The 19,718-nt window shown below is 42.1% G+C and overlaps 1 protein-coding gene across 1 annotated transcript in view; it reads right to left on the bottom strand.

Annotated features, from left to right (window-relative positions):
• LOC126176073 (uncharacterized) overlaps positions 1-19,718 on the bottom strand; it is a 67,978-nt gene that overhangs the window by 15,407 nt on the left and 32,853 nt on the right. The window contains exon 4 of the mRNA XM_049923208.1: positions 11,969-13,036. Within this exon, the coding sequence (XP_049779165.1) occupies positions 11,969-13,036 (1,068 nt within the window). The remainder of the gene's footprint in view (positions 1-11,968; positions 13,037-19,718) is intronic.

The following is a 19,718-nucleotide window of genomic DNA, read 5'->3' as shown; positions in this document are numbered from 1 at the left end:
AATGTAACATGGCAAACTCATGTAAGATCACAGTATAGACCACTAAAACTTAATTCTCCTGTCCATTCCCCATTAACAATAGTAATAATTATAAATTTTATGTGATACAACAGATGCCCTGATGTAAATAAAACAGTGGAATCTCTCCATCTGTTATGTTTTCTGCTCCCATCAATAAACAATTTTTTTTCTACTTTCTATTTTCAATGCAGCTACCTACATGGTACGTGACACTTACATGAAAGTTTCCAATGGTTAACTGAGCTTTCCCACACTTAAATTTGTTATCCACGTTATTATTTTAAATAAAATTTATTTATAACTAATTACAGTTAATACTACTGTCCATCGTGTATGATATTTGGTGAGCTAATCAGCATATTTGTGTAAATTGCCTTAGTCCATTAAAATAATGTTATTTCAATGTCTCAGTAACATATTTCAGTTTTCACAAAACTAACTTACTGTTCCATATCATTGTATTTCCTAAGGGAGATTTTGCCTCTGTGCTTGTTACAGTACAAACTTTGACACCGTACTTTTGTCACCCCAATTTTTACGAATCCAATGAGACACCTCACTAATTAAGAATTTGCATAAACTTTCATTAATAATTACAAACCCAAAAATGGCTGCCATACTCTTACGTAAGGTATCCCCAATGCACATGCATCATATTGTTCTATAAACTTTTCAAGACAATGAAAGTGTAACACATCGTCTTAGCATAAAGTCCATTCAAGATAGAGAAATCTAACCTAGCTATTTTTCCAAAACCTGTAAATTCTGATTCAGCAAATATCTTTACATCATCTTTTTAAGACCGATCCCTCCCCAAAATCGACAGCCTGCCCCTTGACATCACATGAGCAACACGTATGCAGTGAAAGTCTCAAGAGCCTAATCGTCACGGTAACAGCTCTGTGAGAATCTGGACTACGAAATAGCAATTGCAACATGTATGTTTAACTATCCCACATGAAGTCTGATACCTAGAATCAAACATGCAAGATCTATGTAGCTGAAAGTTTGTGACTGGCAAGAGAGTGTGGCAGATATGATACGCGAATTGGGATGGAAGTCATTACAGCAAAGATGTTTTTCGTCGCGGCGAGATATATTTACGAAATTTCAGTCACCAACTTTCTCTTCCGAATGTGAAAATATTTTGTTGAGCCCAACCTACATAGGTAAGAATGATCATCAAAATAAAATAAGATAAATCAGAGCTCGAACAGAAAGGTTTAGGTGTTCGTTTTTCCCGCGCGCTGTTCGGGAGTGGAATGGTAGAGAGATAGTATGATTGTGGTTTGACGAACCCTCTGCCAAGCACTTAAATGTGAATTGCAGAGTAGTCATGTAGACGTAGATGTAGATGTAACTGCTGGACGCGTACGCAGTTCAATCTCAGGTGCACTATGTAACATATAATGTCGCCGGATAATTCTCATGAGTAAAGTTTGTATTTGGAAAGCACACATAAAACAACAAAGTTTAACTATTCCATGAAACTTGTGCATTGTACATTTCAATCATGTTGTTCACTTTCTATAAGAAAAAACGTGCACTGTGCATGTTATGATACATTACCACCACGTCCAGTCTTCAATTCAGTGTGTTAGCTGATTGTGTCACTTCACTCAGAGGGTGTTACCAAGATTATGTTTGGTGACAGAAATATGAAGGTACCTGTCTCTGTGCAGCATGCAAAGCTGACCCGGTCATTTCATAATTTACAGTGCTAATAAAGTGGGAGGAGCTACTTAACTGTAAGAAATATGGAATATATGTCTTTTTCACATTCCTAGAAAACAGTTTCTTAGCTATTTCAGTGAGAGAACGAGCTATGAGGTAATGAGCATTGAAGGATTGAGACTGAGGACAACGTCGGTAGGGGACCATAGCACCACCTCTCTTCAAGAGTTGATGTAGTATGTCCTTCATTAACACATCTCAATACTACTATTTTAAACAGCAAAGTGAAATTGAAAAGTACAGAAATAATGATCTTAGCTACCAATTTAATCTAGGCAAAGGTGTCAGCAACAAGGTTCAATCCAATTCCCAAATGCAACAAAGCAAAATAGATTATTAATTCCCAAGAAATATAAAGGTGAATTCTAGTTGTTGGAAATTTCAATGCCACAATTTTGAACAGACGTGAGAAAGCATGATGAATGCAGTTGCTAATAAAGAGCTTGACACACTGATATACATATGACGTGCATTAGAATGGATAATTAAAATCCGTCTTATCACAAAGGACAGCCACACTGTCTGATGGCAGATTAAAAATTGGAGATAATATCTATTGATATACAAGGGCTGTTCTGAAAGTAATCCCTCGTATTTTTTTGCAGTGACTTTGGATGTCCACACCAGATGTCGTCAGTGTATTGCTAATGCTTGAAGCTCTCTCTTTCATTTGCACGTGGTTCTGTTCTGCAGTAGTTGACACCAGCAGAAGAGTTAAAGAATGGAGTCCGGTATGGACGCACATACAAAACTGCACTTTGTGATTAAATGCCTCAGTGCTGAAGAAACTGCACCGACTGAAATCCATTGATGCTTGCTAAAGGTGTATGGAGGCTATAAAATAGATGTGAGCAAAGTGAGGCAATGGGTATGGCATTTTCAAGGTGGTGAAAAGTGTATGCCTGACAAGCCACACCCAGTCGACCCTCCACAGCCATCACCCCTTGCAATGAAGAGCGCCCTGATCAACTCATCCATTCTGATCGGTGGATAACAACCAGAGAGTTGTGTGCAAAACTGACCGTCAGCTGCAATGTCTCGGAAACAACATTGGCAAAGCTTCGTTATCACAAACTCTGTGCGAGATGGGTCCTGCGTATGCCCACAGAAGAACAAAAAAACTCATGAAATGGAAATTTGCTGGGACCTGCTGGACCAATATGAAGCTGAAGGTGACAGTTTTCTGAACAGCATCGTCACCAGACAAGAGGTGTGCTGTCACCACTATGAGCCGGAATCCAAAAAGACAGTCCATGGAATGCTGACGTGAATTCTCCTCCAAAGAAGAGATCCAAGATACAGCCGTCTGCTGGCAAAATGGTGTACAGTGTCTTCTGGGATAGCCACAGTGCGGTTATTTTGGATGCCCTGGAGCCTGAAGAAACTGTCAATTCAGCAAAGATGACACTAAACTGAAAACTTGAATTTCCAGAGTGAGGCCAGAGAAAGAGACAAACTTTCACCAGCAACATGATAATGCCAGATCCCACACCAGTTTTGCGACCCCCCAACTCATTGCAAAATAGACCGTCTTACTGCATCCACAGTATGGTCCCGATTTAGCGTCTTCAGACTTCCATCTCTCTGGGTCTCTGAAAGGTGGACTACGTGGCGAACATTTTCGAGACTCGGATGCTGTTGTCAAGACTATAGGGGAGTGGTTTTAGCCTCAGCTGATTCAGATTTTTACAAGTGCGCCATGCAGGCTCTGGTTCGTCATTGGCAAAAGTGCATAACAAATGTGGTGACTATGTGGAAAAATGACACACTGTATCTGAAATATAGTTCTATTTAGCTGTGCTGTTGTGATTTATGTACCTCCTGTAGTTTTCATGAATAAATACAGAAGGTTTTTCTTTCGTATGGACCCTCGTATTATTTATATGGATTTATACAGGTATTTGTGCTGTTCACATGCAATATCTAAAGTAGTTATTCACACGACAGTGTGTTGAACCAACAGGAACAATTATGATTATCGTTAAGTTCTTATTCAAATTAAAATTATGAAATTACTCCATATATTAAAAAATGTTCATGTTTAATTAACGTTATTTTATTATGGAATATTCTGTCAGTTCTTGGAGGAACAGATACATTAATAACTTTAACACAACATATTAATGTTCCACATTAATATTAGTTCATTTTAAACTAGCAACCAGTTATTATTCCTCTCACCATTATATAACAAGTTTGTTGTAACTGTCGCACACCAACATTTCGTAGACATCTTTCCCCTACCTTTATTTGGTCTGTTCATCACATTCACCAGTTTGTCTATATGACATAGCAGCCAGTGCCATTACTCACTTGTAGAACTTTCTGTTTTATACACTCACACAGTTTTAATATTTGAATATAATGTAATGTAAGATTCATTTGCTTCACTGGTTCACAGGTGTCGCATTGGATAATGTTGTGGAAGCTGCACAATATTTCAACAAGACAGCTGCTCATCATCTTCAGGTGCTTACTGATGTGTTGCTGCAATCACTCGCCAATATATATGCTAATTCGATAGAAAAATGCATGCCCAAGGGGTGGGGCTATAATGTCATCATAGACAAATCATAGAGCATGGCGATATCCAGTGCCCTCTGTCAGAGAAATAGGCCACGATCTTCGCATTCGCAACGTGGGAAAAGTGCGGCCGCAAATAGTGGCCCAGAGAGCACACACAAGTATAGTTTTGGCACCCAATTTAAGTATGGGACTTTGATTCTCTCTCTGTGTTTACTCATATTTCCTTGCCTGTGGCCGACAGTGTCTTAGTACTGCCCATGCTAGTTCCCCTGCCTTGCTGAGTTGAAATTGCAAAGGTCTATTGATCAGGTCATTAGTTACATGAATTTCAACTGCTTCTCTAATGATGGAGTTCCAGTACATGGAAGCGGACGAAAGGATCTTTGTCTTTCTATAGTTCATGCTGTGTCCTGTGTCAAGACAGTGTTCAGCCACAGCAGGCTTTTCTAGCTGACCCAGTCTGGTGTTATGTCTATGTTCAGTGCATCTCTGGTCTTTTCAGACCTAGGTTGACGTTAATAGAATCCAACATAGATTGCACTTGAACTGGAGGGCAGAAGACATATTTCATTTGATGTTTTGTGACCAGCCTGCTAATCTTAAATGTCACGCCACCAACATATGGTAGAAAAACTATCCTAGTGGAATTCTCCATTTCTATTGGCTGTTCTTGAGCTTTAGTGCATGCAGGTTTAAATGCGTTATGGATCTGTAATCAGAGTACCCGTTTTGTACAAACACAGAGCAAAGATGACTAAACTCTGCTGGTAAGGCCCCTGCATCTGAGATAATTCAAGTCCTATGAACGAAAGTCCATAACACGCCACTGCATTGAGATTGGTGATGGCAGCTGGCAGCTCGGAAATATAGATAAGTGAGATTCGATTTGCAAAACACACTGTGATCGAAGGAACCATCTTCTTTCCTGTGAACCAAGACATCAAGGAACGGGAGGTCTCCATTTCCATGGTGAAGCAAACGCTGGGATGGAGGGAGTTAAGGTGTTCCAGAGATGTACCAAGCATTGCTGCTCCGTGTGACCAAACTACTAAAGTGTTGTCCACATATCTCCAGAAACATTTAGGTATCAACATTGCTTTTTCCTCGAAGTCTTCCCTGAAAAGGTTAGCTACTATGGGAGACAAAGAGCTCCCATGGCAACATCGTCAGTCTGCTCAAAATACTGTTCATTAAATAAAAATGAAGTATAGGTAAGTACAGGTTTGAATAAATATAAAATGTCCTCCTCCAACTTAGTTCCTGTACATTGTAATGAATCCACTGAAGGTACTCGTGTGAACAAAGAGACCACATCAAAACTCACTAATACATCAGGTGGTTCGAGCCACGAAGTGTTCAGTCGTTATATAACGTCCTCTAAGTTTTGAATGTTACGTTCACATTTTCCAAATTGTGGGCTTAGAAGTGAAGCGAGATGTTTTATTATGTATTATGTTGGGGCTCCTAAATCGCTCACAAAGGGACGAAGTGGATCCCCTTCCTAATGGATCTTAGGCAGCCCATAAAGCAGTAGTGGAACTGACGCTTGTACTCTTAAGCTCTTTTTAATATGTTTAGGAAACTGGCCGATTTTAGGAGCATGAATGTCTCCCATTGTACTGCGTCAGTTGGATCCTTACGGAGATTGTGATACGCTGAGTACTGCAGTAAACCCATATTCTTGCCGAAATAAGATGTTGTGGGCAAAAGAATAGTAGCATTTCCTTTGTCAGCATGTACAAATCACTATTTCTGTGTCTTCTCTTAAGGACTGGAGAGCTTTCCTTTCTTCAGTGTTGATGTTCTGTTTCGGTGCGGACATTCTGGTTATGGGCCTACAAAGCTCTCGCCTTCAGTCTCACTCTGAAGTTTCAAGACACATTGCTCAGTGGCACTGATAAAATCCTTGATAGGCAAGGTCTTTGGAGTGGGTGTAAAATTTAGTCCCTTTTCCAACACCGATATCACAGTGTCACTCAGTAGTTTACCTATGAAATTAAACACAGTATGTCTACACGATTAACGGTCTTGTGATGAATAGTGTGTAAGGCGATGGAACTTTGAACTTTGATACGCCATGGCCTGCTATGTGGTCGCTTTCAGACTGGACGAGACAGCAGGCCATGGCACAACGAACTTCCAAGCTCCGTCACCTTACATGCCAGTCATCGCCAGAACGTAAACCACGTATATGTACTGATATCAGTGTTGGAAAAGGGACTAAATTTTCAAGTGAGACTGCTGAAGAAGTAAGAGGCTTGCAGGCCCATAACCAGGATGTCTGCACCAAAGTAGAAAGGCAAGCTCTCCATTCCTTAAGAGAAGACACAGAAATAGTGATTTTTACCTACTAACAAGGGAAACTATACTGCTGTTTTGCCTGCAACATCTTATTTCGGCAAAATGATGGATTTACTACATGACTCAGTGTATTGCCATCTCCATAAGAATCCAACTGACACAGTATGACAGAAGAAAACCGCACTGCTCAAATCCAGCCAGGTTCCTGAACATCTTAAAAAGAGCTCGAGAGTACAAGCATCAGTTCCACCTCGACTTTATAGGCTGCCTACGATCCATAAGGAAGGGGATCCTCTTCACCCCATCGTGAGCTATATGGGAGCCCCAACATGCTACATAGCAAAACATCTCACTTCTATGTCCACTGGTGGGAAAATGTGAACACCACATTCAAAAGTCAGATGTTATACAATGACTGAAGACTTTGCGTTTCGATTCAATGTGGTCTTTTTGTTCACATGAGTATCTTTGGCGAATTAATCATAAATTTCAGAAACTAAGTTGGATAAGGACCTCTTACATCTATTGAACGACGTGCCTACCTTGACTTACTTTTTATTTAATGAACAATACTTTGAGCAGACCGACGGCGTTGCTAGGTGTAGCCCTTTGTCTCCCATAGTAGGTAACCTTTTTTATGGAAGACTTCGAGGAAAAAGCACTTCAGTCACTGGTGTTGAAACCTAAATGTTTCTGAAGATATGTGGACGACACTAGCGTAATTTGGGCACATGGAGCAGCAATGCTTCCTGCATTTCTGAAACACCGTAACTTCCTCCATCCCAGCATTTGCTTCACCACTGAAGTGGTGAAAAATGGAAACCTCCCAGTCCTAGATGTCTTGGTCCGCAGAAAAGAAGATGGTTGCTTCGATCACAGTGTGTTTTGCAAATCAACTCTCACTGACCGATATCAATGAGCTGCCATTTCCCATCTCAACACAGTAGCAAGTTAGGGACTCTCGTTCATAGGGCTAGAATTATCTCGGATGCAGGGAGCTTATCAGCAGAGCTTAGCAATCTTTGCTCAGTGTTTGTACAAAACGGGTACTTTGATTAACAGATTTGTAATCCATTAAAACCTGCATGCACTAAAGCTCAAGAACAGACAGAAGAAAGGGAGAACTGCACTAGGATAGTTTTTCTAGTAAAGGTTAATGACGTGTCATTTAAGATTAGCCGGTTGTTCAAAGAACATCAAATAAAATGTGTCTTCCGCCCCCCAGCACAAGTGCAAACTATGCTGGGTTCTGTTGAAGTCAACCTAGGTCTAAGGAGACCAGGGATCTATAAAATCCCTTACCAATGTGGGGAATCATACACTGGCCAGAAGTGTTGCACTGTTAAGGATAAAAGTACTGAACATATGAAGTCAGACCAGATTGTGTCAGCTAGAAAAGTCTGCTGTGACTGAACACTGTCTTGACACAGCATAAATTAGAGAGAGAGAGACAAAGATCCTTTCATGCACTTCCACGTACTGAGACTCCATCGTTAGAGAAGCAGTCAAAATTAATTTAACTAACAACCTGATCAGTAGATACAGGCAATATGAGCTCAGGAAGGCATGGGAACTGGCATTGGCGGTACCAAGGCACCATCGGCCACAGATGAACAAATACAAGTACACACAGATGGAGAAGCAAAGTGCCATACTTGAAATGGGTGACAACAATACATGTACGGTCGCTGGGCTACTATTTGTGGCCGCACTTTTCCTGCGTTGCGAATGCAAAGACTGTGGCCCATTTCTCTGACAGGGGCAAAGGATATCGCCGTGATCTACAATTCGTCTATGATGACGATATAGCCCCATCGCTTGGGGCCTGCACTTTTCTAGCGAGTTAGTGTATATATTGGCGAGTGTTTGCAGCAACAAGTCAGTAAGCACCTGAAGATGGCAAGTAGCTGTCTCACTGAAATATTGTGCAGCTTCAACATTATCTGACATGACGCTCGTGAACCAATGAAGCAGTTACTACATCAGAGAAGTCTCAAACAGCCCATAAGATTTATCTGTTCAGTGTCACTTTAGGTATTACATCATGCTCATGTTTTATATCAATACAGTCATAAAATGTCACATACCTTTGTACAGCATTCTTTGTGCAACTATGAATTCTCGCTGAGGTCACGTGGACTCCCTGCCGCCGTTGGATAAGCAGCTGCCAGCAGCAAGTCGTATACTCTTAGCTGACTTATTTGTTACATAGTTTAAATCTTAATTTCTTTGCATGTTTTTGGGTACTTGCATTGTTTAATTCATAAATTTCGGGCGTATTATAGTATTTGAGAGTTGTAGCATCGCATTTTAGTACCTGAATAGTGTAAAATCGCATAGTCTCCTTCCGCCGCTGAGCAGTATGTCAGCAGTGCGCGAGTAGCAGCATTACTGCATTTACTAGGCAATCTTTTATTTTAATAACCATTTAAATTTTGTGGCGAATTGTTTGTGCTCTCTGTAGATTAGTTCAGATGTTCTTTGCACAACAGTTTTTAGCACGGATACGGACTGCAACTGCTGTGTTCGGATGCGAGCTGAGTTGGCATCCCTTCGGTCCCAGCATCAAGCAGTGTTGGCTACGGTCACACAGCTTGATGCTGTTGCCAATGGGCATCACTGTGGGGGTCCGGATGGGGTTTTGTCGGGGACGGTCAGCTCGTCCCACGCATACCCCGATCGGACTAGGGCTGTGGCTGCCCGGGATACTGCCCACATTGAGGCTGACACCTCACCCGTGGTAGAGTGAGAGGTCGTCTCGAGGTGTGGCAGGGGGCGAAAGACATTCTGGAGGGCTGAACGGAAGGCCTCTCCAGTTTGTCTGACGAACCGGTTTCAGGCTCTGTCTACTGATCTTCAGCCAGACATGGCTGCTTGTCCTGTTCCAGAGGTTGCCCCTCAGTCTGCAAGATGCGGGCGGTCGCAGAGGGTGGGCTTACTGGTAGTTGGGAGCTCCAACGTCACGCACGTAATGGGGGCCCCTTAGGGATATGGCAGCAAGAGAGGGGAAGAAAACCAATGTGCACTCCGGGTGCATACCGGGGGGAGTCATTCCAGATGTGGAAAGGGTCCTTCCGGATGCCATGAAGGGTACAGGGTGCACCCATCTGCAGGTGGTCGCTCACGTCGGCACCAATGATGTGTGTCGCTATGGATCGAAGGAAATCCTCTCTGGCTTCCGGCGGCTACCGAATTTGGTGAAGACTGCCAGTCTCCCTAGCGGGATGAAAGCAGAGCTCACCATCTGCATCATCGTCGACAGGACTGACTGTGGACCTTTGGTACAGAGCAGAGTGGAGGGTCTGAATCAGAGGCTAAGACGGTTCTGCGACCGTGTGGGGTGCAGATTCCTCGACTTGCACCATAGGGTGGTGGGGTTTCGGGTTCCGCTGGATAAGTCAGGAGTCCACTACACGTAGCAGGCGGCTACACGAGTAGCAGGGGTTGTACATTTTCTCAATATGTTTTGGTCTTAGGTGGAGATTTAACATAAGTGGCTCGAAACAGCACACTCTGGGATGATGATGGCATTGAAACAGAGGATGACACGCGTAAAGCTGAAATACTAAACACCTTTTTCCAAAGCTGTTTCACAGAGGAAGACCGCACTGCAGTTCCTTCTCTAAATCCTCGCACAAACGAAAAAATGGCTGACATCGAAATAAGTGTCCAAGGAATAGAAAAGCAACTGAAATCACTCAACAGAGGAAAGTCCACTGCACCTGACGGGATACCAATTCGATTCTAAACAGAGTACGCGAAAGAACTTGCCCCCCTTCTAACAGCCGTGTACCGCAAGTCTCTAGAGGAACGGAAGGTTCCAAATGATTGGAAAAGAGCACAGGTAGACCCAGTCTTCAAGAAAGGTCATCGAGCAGATGCGCAAAACTATAGACCTATATCTCTGATGTCGATCTGTTGTAGAATTTTAGAACACTTTTTTTTGCTCTCGTATCACGTCGTTTCTGGAAACCCAGAATCTACTCTGTAGGAATCAACGGATTCCGGAAACAGAGATCGTGTGAGACCCAACTCGCTTTACTTTTTCATGAGACCCAGAAAATATTAGATACAGGCTCCCAGGTAGATGCTATTTTTCTTGACTTACGGAAGACGTTCGATACAGTTCCGCACTGTCGCCTGATAAAGTAAGAGCCTACGGAATATTAGACCAGCTGTGTGGCTGGATTGAAGAGTTTTTAGCAAACGGAACACAGCATGTTGTTCTCAATGGAGAGACGTTTACAGACAAAGTAACCTCTGGCGTGCCACAGGGGAGTGTTATGGGACCTTTGCTTTTCACAATATATATAAATGACCTAGTAGATAGTGTCGGAGGTTCCATGCGGCTTTTCGCTGATGATGCTGTAGTATACACAGAAGTTGCAGCATTAGAAAATTGTAGCGAAATGCAGGAAGATCTGCAGCAGATAGGCACTTGGTGCAGGGAGTGGCAACTGACCCTTAACATAGACAAATGCAATGTATTGTGAATACATAGAAAGAAGGATCCTTTATTGTATGATTATGTGATAGCGGAACAAACACTGGTAGCAGTTAGTTCCGCAAAATATCTGGGAGTATGCAGGCGGAACGATTTGAAGTGGAATGATCATATAAAATTAACTGTTGGTAAGGCAGGTACCAGGTTGAGATTCATTGGGAGAGCTCTTAGAAAATGTAGTCCATCAACAAAGGAGGTGGCTTACAAAACACTTGTTCGACCTATACTCGAGTATTGCTCATCAGTGTGGGATCCGTACCAGGTCGGGTTGACAGAGGAGATAGAGAAGATTCAAAGAAGAGCGGCGTGTTTTGTCACAGGGTTATTTGGTAACCGTGATAGCGTTACGGAGATGTTTAGCAAACTCAAGTGGCAGACTGTGCAAGAGAGGTGCTCTGCATCGCGGTGTAGCTTGCTGTCCAGGTTTCGAGAGGGTGCGTTTCTGGATGAGGTTTCGAATATATGCTTCCCCCTACTTATACCTCTCGAGGAGATCACGAATGTAAAATTGGAGAGATTCAAGCACGCAGAGAGGCTTTCCGGCAGTCGTTCTTCCCGCGAACCATACGTGACTGGAACAGGAAAGGGAGGTTACGACAGTGGCACGTAAAGTGCCCTCCGCCACACACAGTTGGGTGGCTTGCGGAGTAGAAATGTAGATGTAGACTACCTGTTCAACATTAAGTTACCTGACAATTGCCTAAGAAGCCAAAAGCCAGTTCATAACGAACTAATAAATATTATTGTGGAACATTAATACACTGTATTCAAGTTATTAAAACATTATTTTACTTAAGCCAGTAACATTTAGCACCATTACAACCCAAACTGAAATATGTTACTGACTAAAAATTTAGAGGCACATTTAAATTGATCACTTACCTGTCACTCTGATCATCTTGTGGTACAACAGGTGGTGTGAGAAGACATTCCACAAGCACTGCAGCAGGGGTTGGTAACATATCATCAGCCATTTTCATGTGCCATAATCTAGATGAAAGGAAGGCAGGAGGAAAACAATTCCTTCCACAGATCACATTTTCAAACACTGGTGACAGTAGTAAAGATGAGAAACTGTCGTCACTACACTGTCTGCTCATGCTGCGCAAGAAGCATAAAAACTCTCTAGTCACTTCTGTTATTTTCGTTTTTTGAGAACTCTCTGATGTGATGAGAGATTTCATATGGTAAACTAATGACTCCCACACAACATTCAGCACTTCCTGTGCTTCTTTGTTTTTCCGGTATGCCACAATCAACACTGCAGAACACGCACAATAGAGGATCAGTGGGTGAAGCCGCAGAAACTGTGCAGGTGATTTAATCACAGCGACAGACAATTTTGGTGATTCAAACTGAAAATCATCTCTGCTCTCTGGTGCAGTAGGACACAAAACTTGTGCTAATCTATCAATGCAACCAGATCGAAAAATGTGGAAGTTTCTCTTCAGGCCAGAAAATGCATGTTTTCCATTGCCAGCAACAGAGCTGTTGCTAACAGAAAGATTGAAATGACTCAGATCAGTCTGATCAGGTATTCCAAAGTTGAATCTGAGAAATGCATTAAGAACTACACTGCAGTCATCACACAAAGGTGCTGCGCAGCAAACAAAGAACCAAAAAACCTCATGTTTCAAACGAATCAACTGTTCATTTTTGGTGTTGCTGATAACTAATGGCTGTAGTAAAAGTTTCAGGTGCTTCTTAATATCTTGACCATTTGAAGCACACAACTTTTCAATTAGGTATTTCCAACATTTGAAAGCTGGAGCTCTGTCACTACGTTTAAATGCTCTTTCTTCCACAGCAAGCATGCTGTTTGTCAACTGACTGTTCTGGTTTGACAGCAACTGATTTGCCAGAAGGTCCACCAGGAGGCACCATACAACTTCCCAGCTTGGTTCCACACGCTCAGGAGATTCAACAAGCTTTATTAGCTTAGGGCAGTAACTGAAAAAGTAAAAATTATTTTATTAATAAGGATATTTATAATGTTTCCATAATAAATTTCTGTAAAATGACATGTAAAAAAATCAACAAACATATCAAAGTATGTTTTTGAATCTTACTAGTTGTTCAGTGGAACACACACACACACACACACACACACACACACACACACACACACACGAGGGAGAGGGATAGGGATAGGGATATTTCCTCCTATGTACAGAAACAAGTCTTATTTCTCATAAAGTATAAAAAGTAGCTTAACATCTTAAGTTCTACCCATGTTGTGCAAATTCACATCTAAGGTAGTAACCACAGACTTGTTACTAACATCGTCATTTAACAGTGAGTGATATTTCTGCTATAGGATTCAGAGATTAAAAAACCATTTTGAGAAAATTCAAGAGCCAATCGGCATAGTAAAACAATAAGGGTGAATGCAAAGTAAACAAGCAATAGAAAGTAACAGAAAGCTGAGAAAGTTGCAATGATGCTGAATAATGTGCAGAGCACACAAGTAGTTTCAAATGTAAACAACATCGCAAAAAGATGCAGAAAAATACAAAGGTGGCTTTCATGAAAAGCATTTGTTGCACAACAGAAAAATACAAGACACTTTGAGGAAGAGTTACATTAGATGTTAAGAAGAAAATATTGACAAAAAAAAGCAACAGATTTAACAGTCCTTTTGTTAGTTCTGAGTTTCTTCCACAGAAAGATGTTCTCTTTTTCCATTCACCTATTTTTCTCATTATCTAAAAACCATTTACTGGTTCATATCAACTTAATTAAGTTCACTGAAACTAGAAAATGGAATAAATAGGGAATGAAACCAATGAAAATGCAATAACGTGAAATGAAGTAAGTGAAAAGTGTTCAGAAATAATGAAACACTGTGTCATGTCTGGGTTTGAACTGGGAACTTTTATACTAATATATATAACATTAATACTATCTAACCACAGCTCCAGGCCTAACTGAAATTTTCATTGTCACTCTTGTTTCCTCCTATTACTTCCAAACATAAGAACTTTTCACGGTGGGTATGAAGGAACAGCACCAGCGGTAGAATGGTTCTGATGGAGAACCAAGTCATCTGGACAAAATTGTCAAATGTACAGCAACACTATTTGTGTTAAATGTTAATACTTCCTACACCAGTAATTTGAAGCTTTACTGTGAAAAGCAGCCTCAGAGACTTAGTGACATATCACATTCACCTTCCCTGATTTTTGGTAGATTAGTCATGCATATTTAAGTGAAGTCTCAAATGCAATTTTTTTTACACCTACCACCAAAGAATCTTACGCAGAAGTCATGATAAGTGACAATTACCTGCGCAGCACCTGATGCACCATTTCTGTTAAAGGCTTTACAGTTTGATGATACTTTGTTAGACGAAGTGTCACGTTTAGCACAGTCCTATGAAGTCACACAAGTAGAGAAGGTTCGGCAGCTAGTGGTGAGGTTGCAGCAGTACACAAATAACAGTGCATGGGTCCCTCGATATGTAAACAGTGGACCTCGCACCACTCCAGGTTGCGATATCCTCTCATTGCACATGGACTGTTTTCAGAAGCATGCCAGAGATGACTCTGTTCTGATGGACAGATTGCACTAGTGCACATGACAGGGTCACCTCTCATCTGTTTGTCAGAAGTCGTTCTGTCTCACGATCATAAGATAAAGTGGACGTTAATATTGTGTGTTCTGCACCATACCCTCAGGGAGGTTCCTCCGATAAACTGCTCATTTCACTGTCAGTGGCTGGCAAGACAGTCGACTTTCAAGTCCATATGGGTGCCACCAAAAGTATCATCAATTTTCAAAGAAATTTACAGCTGTGATCCAGTATTAACTCAGATAGTTTCATAGCGAAACATTCCACTGGAAGGTATTTAATACAGAAGCCACTTACAAAAACATAAACAAGGCTGTAACTTTCTTAGTCCTATACAGTTCTCAAACTGAGAATCTTTTCAGTCTGGATACATTTACTGTTTTGGATCTTCCATAAATGACATAGTAAATCTGCTCTCCAAGAAAGTTTCTTGTCAACAACTAGGTGTGGCCTGCACCGAATTCCCAGATGTTTCTTCTTCTGGTCTGGGAAAAGTGAAGAATTTCGTAACTCATACTTTAAGCAAACCTAGGGCACAGCCTCAATATTTTCTTTCTTTTCTTTTGCCCTGTCAGTTCCACTGTCACTCCATGGTCAGGCCAAGTGAAAATTGAACAGGATGCAGGGATTGGATGCGATAGAACCAATATCACAGAGTCAGTGGGCTACTCCCCTGGTTATCGTCGGGAAACTATCTGGCAAACTCAGACTTTGTTGGAACTTAAAAATCACTCTGAATGCCCGAGCTGAAATTGACGCATACACCACTCCGAAGCATGAGGAACTGTACTCAAAGCTGGTAGGTGAACATTTCTTCTCCAAAATTGAGCTCACTGAGATGTACTTTCAACTCCTGTTAGACAAATGTTCACATAAGACGTTAGTGATCAACACACTGCAGTTTATACAAACATAAGTGATTGGTTTTACGGATATCCAATGCCCCAGCAATTATCCAGAGGTTCCTGGAAAATCTGCTTCGCATCAAGCCAGGCTGTATTAACTATCTGAACGACATTGTTGTCATGGGAACGTCCACACAGTAGCATTTAGTGGACCTGAAGTCACATTTTTTTGTTTTGTTTTGCGTGAGGCAGGGTTAAAAAGCAACATCAGCAAATGTGAATTTTTTCTGCCTTCAGTGGAGTATTTAGGCAGCATCCTATCTCGTGAAGGTCTATTACCAATGCAGAAACACGTCAAAGCAACTGCACCCGTGCCTCAGCTGACAAACCTAAAGCAGCTTCAGACCTTTCTGGAAAAAAGATTTATTACAGAACGATTCATTCAGGCATAAATTCAAATAGCTCATCCTTTACATCAGCTGTGTAAGAAAACAGTGATTTTCACACAGATTGCTGCATGAGAAATGGCGTTCAGGGAGCTCAAACAGTGTCCACTCTTGGCACATTGTTTTGAGATGTTCAAACCCAGAAGCAGATAGTGGTTGTGACGAATGCATCAGACCACAGAGTGGGGAGTTGTCCTCACTGAGAGGCTGAGATTAAGAGCACCCCAAAGCTTAAACTTCAAAAAACCTCACCTCTGCAGAAACAAAATACTGTTGACTGAGAAAGGAGCACTAGCAATTATATTCACTTCAAGAAATTTCATGTTTTCTGTTAGGCAATAAGTTCCACCTGATAATAAATGGACCACAAGCCATTGACCTCTGTGTTCACCCCAACAGCTCATGTCCAGATCATACTGCTCATTGGCTCCAGTGCTGGGCATTTTTCCTCTAAAGATATGCATGCCTATGAAATCTATTTCAGAATCACACCCCACCATGCAAATGTCTACACTCTTTCTCACCTATCCTTGGGGCTAGATTACAAATTCAATCAAGATGAAATTCTTTTCTTCTGCCTCAATGATTAGGCTCAACAAGCCATCAACAATTTTCCCATTACGGGAGCACGCACCACCACAGCCAGAGAGGCAGACATCTTTCTCAAACAAGTTTCCACCTTAATCTTGAGGGAGTGGCAGGAGCAACTGGCCAGACAACAGTCTCCTCCTCTTCAGCATTGCTATAGATGCCGGTACCACTTGCTTCTAGTTAATAGTGTGATCTTTTTAACCACAGACCACACTGCACCATGTGTTGTGACTCAACCAGCCTTATGACAACAGATCCTACAACAGCTGCATCAGAGGCATTGGGGTGTTTCCAGAATGAAACTGCTCACTGGGGGCCACGCTTATTGGTCAGGCATAAACCGGGCAATAGAGAACCTATCCATCAATGCAACAGATGTGCGGGGCAGCAGGAAGTCCCATGTCAGACTTTTTCCCCTTTGCCAGTGCCCACTAAACCTTGACAATGAGTGCATTTTGATTTTGCAGACCTGGTCCTGAATATCACGACTCATTGTCATTGACACTTTTTCCAGGTTTACACACACACACACACACACACACACACACACACACACACACACTGTTAACTGTTGCACAACCCTGGCGGAATACACATTGACAGCGCCATTCAAGAATTTCGCCATCAAGGTAGTAGACTAGTGATCACCAACAATCCACAATTTCAGGTGGTCTTTGAGAATGTGTGTGCTAAGAATGGAGTGAAGTACATCTATTTGCCTCCTTTTCACCCCCAAATTGAAAGGAGAGGCTGAGAAGTTCATTCTGATATTCAAACAGTAAATGAAGAAATACGTCCAAGATGCTTCCATAGAAGACACCCTGACCTTTTTTAAGTTCACATTGGGGAACACAGTATGGTGACATGAGCCTGTCAGCACTCTTACATGGATGTCAACACCGTAACATCATTCTCTCCCGCATTTACTGCTACCCCCCCCCCCTTTTCCCCAAACCCCCGTTCCTTAACCCTTCTCTCCAAATTCCAGCCTGGCACGTGTGTGTGGGCCTGGGGGTTCTGTCGACGAGATTGGTGATTCCCAGCCATCATTCATCAGCAATGAGGTTTTTACAGTTGATACTGGAGAGCTGGCCATCAGCTGGCATCAGGAAGAGCTCCAGTTAGGCAACCTCCCCCCCCCCCCCCCAATCTTTTTCTCACTAACCCTTCCTTCCATAGCAACCCATTTTCCTGTCCTTTGGTGGTAGAAGAAGTCATCCGCAAGCCCACTCCCCCATCCTTCTGCACCTGACACCTCCAGTTCCACTGCAAGTTGTTCCGGGCACTTAGAATTGAGTTACTGCAACCAGGGACTTCCCCGGAGGATGCACCAGAGGAGTGGCTCCTACACATGAGCCCCGAGTGACGTCATGGATGTCACCTACAGTGTCCACTGCCTTACCTGTGTTCCCACTGCTGCCCACCCCTACGACTGTTCGGGCCACTTTCAGCCTTATGTTTGGTTAACCTCAGGCTGGGAGCTCCTGGGGCATGAGCCATCTAGGGGGCTGCAGAAGAGATGGAGGTTGTACACCTTGCTTGGCAGGAGGCCAAGGGGGTTATCAACCCTCCGTTGCCTCCCTCCCCAGGAGGGGAGGGATGTCGTAAACCAACAGTTACAAATACTTTTTACCGTACACCTTGCTCCAGATCTGTACAGTGCACCAGCTGCATGTGCAGCTGCTGTAATGGCACAGCACAGACAGTACTCCATGAGCTGAGCTAAGGCTCATAAGTCACAGACGTATTGATCGACGGCAACATCTGCACCATCTACCTCCAGCATGAGTCTACAATACCAGCAGCAGGACTCAAAACTACTGCCACCAACAGCAGTGTCTAGTCCGACACGAGCCTCCCAGTATCTTACTATGCTGTGTTGTCAATTGTTAATTATTGTGCAGCCTTAAGATTTGGATGTCGTTACACTACTGACTTTGTATCGCTTCCAAGAGGTTTCATGTTATATCGCATTGTGTCAGCGTGTGTTGTATCAAAGAAACGAATTCAAAACTAGTGTGTGTTTTTATTGTGTGCCACAGCATTTTGATAAAGGACAGCCGGGCTTGGTTGTTTTATGCACCTAACATACACAAGGCCGTACTACTCCTATCCACTGTGTATGAGAAATAGGTCACAGAGGTAAAAGGACAGAAATGACATCACAAGTCAAACATATCTTACTAAAATCTCTAAACACATTACAATAATATAGTGTGTCTTTAATAACATCCTACCTCTTCTCTTGGACTGAGCAGAAGCCAAAGTACAAGTCATCTATGTTTGATACAAAAACTTAAGCTATCTCACAGGAATGGTGTTAAAAATGTCAATGTCTCTCAGTGAAATTCCTTCCCACTGATGGTGAGAACAGTTCCTGCAGATGTTTCAATTTCAGTAGGGCATTTCAAAGAAATAAGGGCCATCATTTTACATGTGAAAAGTGTACATACAACTCTCGGTGACAAAAAATACAATAATCTCACTACTGTACTATTGGAATTTATTTAAAGTGATAGTTATAAAATCTATTCCTGCAATTCTTTAACATAAAATATTTAAAAAATTTTATGTAAAATTTCAGGAAAGCTGTAGGACCTCTGTAACTTGCTCCAATATTTCAGTCCAAACTTTGATGAAATTACATTCACCTATTTACATAGACGTTTGTTTCAGGCGCCAAAAGTGTTCAAATTCTGTGTCAACTTAGGGAGTGTCTAGGATGAGATGATCCCCACAATCATCTCCATTTGGTCACTTCATCCAAGAGACAGCAGCCAAGGGCCTGTTCTAATCCCTGGACCTACAGGGGAACAAAGACACATTAAGGAGGTTGATGAAAACGAAACAGGTGGTCTGATAATGCTGTAAAAACAGTGCACCGACAGATGTAAACACAGACAAGTCTACAGGAATTGATGGTATACCTTTAGAATTACTGAACACCAGTGGTAGGAGCAAGAGCTACCTGGTTATTTGATCCAGAATTGGAACCTAGACACAGGGCCTCCAACAGATTTACAAAAGAGCATTTTCACCACACTAACAAATAACAAATGAGCAGTTTAATGCTATACAATGAAGAACCTGACTTATTAATCTTGCAAAGGATGACTGGAATATGCACAAGAATTGACAGGTTCACTGAAGGACACTGCTCAAAGTTCTATTTGGTACAC

Source organism: Schistocerca cancellata, chromosome 3 (assembly GCF_023864275.1).
Source record: "Schistocerca cancellata isolate TAMUIC-IGC-003103 chromosome 3, iqSchCanc2.1, whole genome shotgun sequence".
NCBI classification, from domain to species: Eukaryota; Metazoa; Arthropoda; class Insecta; order Orthoptera; family Acrididae; genus Schistocerca; species Schistocerca cancellata.
This window is presented reverse-complemented; position numbering and strand designations above follow the sequence as displayed.